Source organism: Hemiscyllium ocellatum, chromosome 6, assembly GCF_020745735.1.
Source record: "Hemiscyllium ocellatum isolate sHemOce1 chromosome 6, sHemOce1.pat.X.cur, whole genome shotgun sequence".
NCBI lineage: Eukaryota > Metazoa > Chordata > Chondrichthyes > Orectolobiformes > Hemiscylliidae > Hemiscyllium > Hemiscyllium ocellatum.
In genome coordinates, this window is record NC_083406.1 from 69,408,032 (window position 1) to 69,416,179 (window position 8,148).

The 8,148-nt window shown below is 41.3% G+C and overlaps 1 protein-coding gene across 1 annotated transcript in view; it reads left to right on the plus strand.

The window, feature by feature from the left end:
* The window catches only part of LOC132816935 (interleukin-1 receptor type 1-like), a 30,067-nt gene extending 22,745 nt beyond the window's left edge, over positions 1-7,322 (plus strand). Inside the window, exon 3 of the mRNA XM_060826960.1 lies at positions 6,852-7,322. Within this exon, the coding sequence (XP_060682943.1) occupies positions 6,852-7,258 (407 nt within the window). The 3' untranslated portion in view covers positions 7,259-7,322. The remainder of the gene's footprint in view (positions 1-6,851) is intronic.
* Positions 7,323-8,148: the final 826 nt, after the last annotated feature.

Here is an 8,148-nt window from a genome sequence, read left to right on the forward strand (position 1 = left end):
AGACCATATAATTTGCTTTTTCTCACACCCTCAATGAACTGTTGTACTTATTTTTAATTATTCCTTTTACTTCTAGCTCAGAAAAGTCTAATCTTAGCAGTGGCTCAAAGCCACGCATCTCTCAACCTGTCATCAACCTGTAAGGGGTAAATCCTGTCCAAAACGCTACAGTGCTTTTTATTATCATCCAGACAAAAGGAAGCACCATTAATCAAGTGGCCTGGTGCTGCTGCACCATTTTGGCCAACAAACTTCAAAGTTTCATCCTTTCGACTATCCCACTGGATTGGGGCCTATAGGGTATGTGGAAACATTGTTTTATCCCTACCAGTGTCATGCCATTCTACTTCACCTGTACTGTAAAATACACCCCTTGATCCGATTCAATACTCCTTGGTAAGCCGCAACGAGTAAAAGCTCTTTGTAACAGGGATCTTCACTGCGATCTTGGCAGTATTGATTCGAGTGGGAAACACCTCTTGCGATTTGGTGAAGGTTTCTACTCTCTCCAGGATATACTTATAACCTTCTGTAGTTGGGGGTAAGGGACAAGCAAAGCCAGTTTGTAGATTTGTCCAGGGCCTCTCTATTAGCCTTGTGTATCTAAGGACTCTGTTCTTCACATTTTTGTCAGGGTTGTTTTGGGAACATATCAGGCAATTTTTCACATAATATTCCACGTCTCCTTACATCATGGCCACTAATATACCTTCTTCAAACTCTCCAAGGTGCTTTACAACTCTTGGCATCCATATATGTCATGGTACCAATAAATCATCTAATCCCGTTCTCTTTCTGGTTCTACAAATTTCTCTTTACACAGTACCACACCCTCTTTTATGTGTTGGCCTTTTTGAACCTTATATTCCTCTGATTCCTTCCCTCCAATTCTTTTTATAATTCTTTATCTTTTCTTTGTTCTCCTGCTAAGTCAATTGAGGCCATTTCTTTCTCTTTCTTTCCCTATTTCCTTGATTTACAGCTGCCATTCTTCTCCAGTTATTGCCCTTTTTTTTGGCTAATTCATCTGTCATTCTATTTCATTCTGGTGATAACTTAGAATGAGCTTTTATTTTCATCACTCCATGTTCTTGCACTTTCGTCATTTCAAAGATGTACCTCAGCAATGAGGTGGATGGTAGGACCTCTTGACACAAAGCCTCTTGCCTCCTACAGGGGTACAATATAGTGGTTCCGCTAAATTTGGGGTTTTTATGTCAAGCCCTGTTCAAAGCTGCTATTGCTTGCCTGTGTTCTACCTTCCATTCCCATGGGGCAGTTTTCTTTAGTAACATCATTAGTGGTAAAAGCCAATATGGTCTCTAAAATACCCAGTCAAGCCCAAAAATGATCTTAATCCCAGCACATCTGTGGGAATGTGAAGTCTAATCGCTGTTTCAATTCTTTGTTTGTCTATCTTCTCTTTCTCCTGGTGTTAACACCACTCCAGAAATAATTCATTCTCTGCTTTTTCATTATTTCAGCCTTTATCGGATTCACTTTTAAGCAGAGCTCCTTTAGCAATTGTAGTGATTCATTCAGGAGCTGATATTGATCCTGTTTGCTGAAGCAAAACATCAACATCCTGTACCTGGGAGTCTGGCCGAGAGAAATCCCACAACCCATTGCTTAACCATTGATGAAATATTAACAGAGAATTGTGAAATCCCTGTGTCAAAGCTGTCCACGTATATTGTTGTCCCTAAAAGGTAAATGCAAATTTATACTGACATTCCTTGGACAAGGGGATTGCCCCAAATCCAATACTTATATCTAGCACCATAAACCACTGTGCAGATTCACTCGATTTAATTGTGGTTTCTGTATTAGCCACTGTGTTAGCTTATTGCGTTCTCAATAATCAATCATCAATTACCTACTCCCATCTGGTTAGTTTACCGCTCCAATAGGTGAATCATTCATGGAGGCAATGGTCCTTTACATGCCTTGTGCTACCAGGCTTTGTACTATCTTTTCCATATTAGCTTCCAGCTGCTTGGAGAATCCCATACTGTTTTTGGGGCTTGGATCTGTGCCTGAATGCACACCTCTCCTTACATCTGTCCACAGTCAAGCTTATGTTTGGCAAACTCTTCCTGGTTTTGTCCAATAATTCCTTACACTATCTGGTCCTCACTCATGTCAGTAGGACTGATCCACATTTCTCCCACCATGCACTCTCTCTCTTTATACTGTCCTGCAGGGATATCAATAAAATACTGCTCCTGACTTATTTCTGGCATTTGCCATATCATACATTTCACTGGATCAAAGTAGAGTCCTGCTCTGGCCAGGATATGTTCTTGATTTGCTGGGAGGTTTATTAATACTGTTGGAAGCATCAACTATAGCTCTCTTATATGTGTTTTTAAAGGGCTAGTCATTTGTACTACTTGAGATTGACCTGCAAAGCCAATCATCACTATTTATAATGGATGTGTTCAGGTGTGGGTTGGGGTACAATCCATTTGTTGCGTCAGTTGGTTGCACATTGTCCTGTGGCACAGACTGGGGTCCCTCTAGTCGTAAGGATTGGACCTGCACCTGATTCATCCTGCCCCTCGGGGATTTGGACAATGCCTGGCATAATGCCATTCTCCGTTGCAATTGAAACATTTCCATGAGCCCCCTGGGGTCCGACTGCTCCCTATGGCCACAGGTCAGCCTTGTTGTCCATGCCCTCATCCCCTTCCTCTCAGTTCTTATCCAAGATGTCGGCGGAGTAGAGCCCCTGAGCTGGGGTTTGTCTGCTCTGACCGCTTTTCTTCTTTTCTTCCATTTCTTTTTCTTTTTTTTTAAGACTTTCTCTCTACTTACCTTCTGGACGGAGCCTGGTCATGGAAATAGCAGATGGGGGTCTAGAACAGGGACTTTGCCAGTTTTGCACAAGGTGTTCGGGGTGCTCAGGCCAAACTCTGGTGGCATTGTGGAAGTGGCTGGGGGCCTGGAGGGGCACCATGGCAGGATTATGGCAGCCTGTGGCAATGCAGCTGGTAAGTCTGGATGACAGTCAGTGGTGAGATGGCACTACAGAGGCACAGAGATTGAGAGATTGAGCCCAGCGCGGGACAGAATTCGAGGCCTCCTGGGGAAAGCCAGCAAGTAATGACTGCAGGCCCACGCCTAAAGAAGGACCGTAATTTGGAACTTCTAACTTTATTTCTTATTTACTACTTTATACTTGCAAGGACTATAATGTTGAACTTTTAACTTATTTCTTCATTTTTCTACTCTTTACCTAAGATTTTGTGGCTAGGTCCCTCGTTCCTTGGTGTTGTGAATGGTGACATAGTAAACTTTTCACTGTACTCCAGTATTCCCTGTGCTTGAGTACACGTGACAAAAGAACCTAATTATATTTCTAATATGAGAGGGTGATGATGGTCCCCTTGGAACTGATCCCTTTCCTTCATTTCTCCTTGCTGCCCTTTGATCCCTAAGAGATGCCATTCATCCTCCCTTAGATTTATATCCTCTTGTCTCCTTCTCCCAAGCTCTGACCATTTTCCCCAACTCCCAGGTCTCAGTGTGAGTACTGTCAGAACAGTCAATAATGTCATGTGCCTTTCATGACTTCTCTGTCCCATGAGACACCACTATATGGACCCACCGATTGTCAAAATGTGCAGCCAAGTCTAGCCTGGGGCCATATTTGCTGTGGAACATCACCCTCATCCTTATTGGATGCTCCTTCTTCCTCTGTGTGCACTTATTTAGGGTTTTCACTGGGGCCCCTCTATTAATTCCCATGGCTGTCAATACAACCTCCCTTAACTCATCTGATGGACAGCCTCCTGCATTTTGTTGCTTGGGCAAAGCTGAACGTATAGTGGGATGGGGACACATCAGGATTAGCTTTTCCTCCAACTCATTATCTAACCAGTGTCTGGTTTGCTGCTTGGGGATAACTTGGAAAAGCTCCTAGGGGCCATGCCAGGCTGACAATCCCCTTTCCACTTGGTTATATCTCTTGGCCCACCCTTTATAATGTTCAACAGCTACGTGAGGTCAGCAGGCACTGTGCAATGGCCTCCTGGTGCTGCTGGCTGTTTTCTCCTATGATCGTGGGGGTCCATAGGAGCCTTGGGTCCTGCTTTCCATATCTGGCCAATTCATCTGCAAGCCCTTCCCAGTCAACATCACCATCTTGCTCCAATCCCTCCTCAAAGGGTGAGTTTATAAATGTTGATAGAGAAGTTATAGAGCCAGATATTAGCACAAAGAGGAATAATCTGTGTTTTAGTTTCCTCTTTACTTTTCTCCTTTCCCCTTATCAATTTCTCACACTGCATCTGATAATGGTTGCTATACTTGAGATCTATGTCTCTCTGGCTTTGTAAATTCTTGACCTTCTCAGTCAGTCTCTGCATCTCTTTAATCTCAGCCATCTCTGTTCATAGCTTCAGCCCTTGCTGCTGCTTTATTATTCAGTCTTCCAACATACAGCCTACAGCTATGGCTTTCTTTACATTTTTAAAGTTCTTTTTGCACATACTATCTTTTGCATTCGCATTCCTGTATCAGTCACACCTAATACATTCATGGTACTTTGGCCATTTCCCAGCCACATACTATTGGTGAAATCCTCCTAAGTCAGAGTGCCCTGGAGCCAACATTTTCTTTTAGTATTAACTTCTTTAGTGTATCTGCTGTTATTTTTATTTACACCCACGTATTCCAGCGGGATGTTGGAAAATTCAGAGGTTACAAGGTCCCGCGTCAGAGTAACTTAAAGCTACTTCTTATTGATGCCCACCCAGGGACGCCAAATTCCATTGCCCATCTCTGAGAGACAAAAGTATATACATAGATGAGGACGCAGTGGGAGACACTTAGAGTTCGATAAAACTCAATTAATTTATCAAGTACTTAAAATGAATAACATGCATTTTTAACCATTTGAGATAACTCAATCACGGTCTTCCACTACCCTGGGTTCTGTAACGAACCCCAAACATTATTATTATCTGGAAAAGTTGGCGCCTGGTCAAGCTGGAATTCCTCTTGATGCCTTTACCATGTATCCCAACATGGGGTACATCCTGCAAAGTCATTCTTTAAAGTTCTGCTGAAAATCAAGGATTTTCTTGGGCTGTTTACACGCAGGTCTCTTTGCCAAGTGTCTGCCTTATTTGAAGTTATTGGTGCACGTAACCAATCCTTAACTGGAAGAGACAGCAGTTACTGATTTCCTGCAATCTTAGCTCTTTGCTGACCTGAATAATACAGTGCAACTCCACTCTCATAACAGTCCACTGTCAAGCCTCTTATCAGTTCCCTTTATCTTCAGCCTTATCCAACAGGCAGGTGATGTCATATGCAGATGCATCAATTCATATTGATCACTTTGTGAAGTTACTGGACGTATTTTCACATTGCTGTCAGGTTCTTGGTTCCTGGATCTGTTTGTTAACTTTCCTGGTTGTCTGCTCGTGATCTCTTCTCACTGTGTTAGTTCTCCAGGATCTCCTTCCCCATTGTCCTACACAAGCATGGTGTATCACCTCCTGCCCACGTCCACCATTAAGAGCTCAAGAACAGCATTCCGTGTCCCTGGAGGTTTCTCCCTATGCCAGTGTTCCATTTTCCTTGTATGGAATTGCAGCAAAAATAGAGTATAAGAATTAAGAGCAGGAGTAGGCCATCCGGCCCTTCAAGCCTGCTCCACCACTCAATAAGATCATGGCTGATCTTTTCATGGACTCAGCTCCACTTACCCGCAATTTCACCATATCTCTTAATTCCTTTATTTTTCAAAAAAGTATCAAACTTAACTTTAAAAGTGATTGCTGAAGTAGCATCAACTACTTCTGTGGGCAAGGAATTACACAGATTAACAACCCTCTGGGTAAAGAAGTTCCTTCTCAGTTCAGTTCCTACTTTCTCTAATCTTGAGGCCATGCCCTCTTGTCCTAGACTCATGTACCAGTGGAAACATCCTATCTATTTCTGTTTTATCGATTCCCTTCATAATTTTATATGTTTCTATAAGCCACTATAAATATAAATATTTCTATAAATATTCTTCTGAATATTTGGCAAATGTCTCCAGTGCCGCTTCCCTTTAAGAGGGAAACATGGAATTGAGACTGCAGGACTGTTTAACAGCAGCAGCCAAATTAGACATTGTGGTACGATAACAAATATTGGGCCCGTGTTTTATCAAATGCTTATTTTAAGAGAGCACTTAGAAGTCAAAACATTTCCATTGGGGATTGGGCATGGATGATTACAACTGTGTATAGTCTGTGCTCATCTGTCTGAATTTTGTACAGAAAAGCAAATAGAAGCAAGCCACAATGTGGGTGGCACAGTGGCTCAGTGGTTAGCACTGCTGCCTCAGTGTCAGGGACCCAGGTTCAATTTCACTCTCTGAGCAGCGTTTTCACATTTTCCCCAAATCTGCATGGGTTTCCTCACAGCTCATTATTTTGCAATCTAGGAGAACTACTGAACACAAAATTTCGGGTTATGTAATATGATGTCCCACAAAATTTTAGAAATGATCACTTCTTGGCTCATGTTACTCAAAAATTAATTGTGTATTTATTTATTTTTTTTCTCTCAGTCCAAAGGTGTACAGTTTAGGTGGATTAGCCATGACAAATGCAAGGGTAAGGCGGTGATGGCGGGGGGGGGGGGGGGGGGGGGGGGTCTGGTTGGAATGCTGTTCAGATTATCAGTGTGGACCTGATGGGTCAAAATGCTTGGTCCACACTGTAGGGGTTCTATGATTATTGGAATCAATTTCCTCCCTAATGTTTTTTTGGTGCCTCTCTATAAATCTTTGCAGAACAAATGTTAATAAGAAAATATCTAAAATAGGTGTTATGCCTGGTTTATATTTACAGCCGAGGTTGAAGTTATTGAAGCAAACATAAGGAACAGCAGAAGGTTGATAATCATTTTGGCTCAGAAGCCTTTGACTAATGACCAAGCATACTGTGGATTTGAACAGCAGATTGGATTATATAAGGCTTTAATCCAGAATGAAATAAAAGTCATTCTAATTGAATTGGAGAAAGGTGATTACTTGAATCACTTTCCAGAATCCATAAGACACATCATTCAAAGATATGGTACTATTAAATGGAAACCAGATAGAAGAAGCAAACTGGATAGCTCTTATTCAAGATTTTGGAAGCAAGTGAGGTACAAAATGCCATTGAGAAGCAAGTCTTCTATGTCTGCTGTGTACAATTCACAAATAAAATTCAAGCTGAGTGACAGGCAATTACTCGGAAAAGAACAAACTTGAACCTCTCCTCGTTGACCTAATGTACTTCTGCCAAGCTGGAAAAGAGATATTGGCATTACATAGCATTTTCAAATGACAAGACAACATAAAAGTAGACTTTGATATTTTTCTTGCTTTAGAAAGAGAATTTATGTAATATTTCAGTGCCTATTAAAGTCCCCTTTCAAATGAGTTTTATTCAGACATTTATTACTGTTAAATGTGTAAAGGTTTATTTTCTATGTGAGGATCCCTGGCGTGAAAATTTACTCACCAGAAACAGATATTGGACTCTCATGTGAACACAGCTCATTATTTTGCAATTTAGGAGAATTACCAAGCACAAAATTTTCGCAATAATCAGTGCTTATTGCATGTTATTCAAAAATTAGTTGTGTATTCATGTTTTTTTTCATCTTTTAAGTCTGTTCGCTTGATGTACTCATTGATGAATTAAAATTATGTGAAATAAATCATAGCAGATGGTGAATAATTTTGGAAAAGGTGTTGTTTGAGTATCTTCCTCTGCAATGTCTCCCTGCTTCAGATATCAGTTGACTGGATTGACTTGCAGTTTCTGGTTGACAAACAGATGCAAATCAATTTTGTCAGTCTGTGGAGAGACTGTAGTAGATATACTTCTCAGGTACAAATAAAAGCAAGGTACTGCAGATGCTGGAGATCTGAAATAAAAACAAAAATTTCTGGAGAAACTCAGCAGGTCTGGCAGCATCTGTGGAGAAAAATAAAGCCAATGTTGAGTCCAATATCTTCTTTGGAACTGAACAACAGAATCCTATTCTTCTGACAAAGGATCATATTGGACTTGAAATATTATCTCCAATTCTCTGTGCACAGAGACTGCCAGACCTGCTGAGTTTCTCCAGCGCCTTCTGTTTCAACTTACTTAC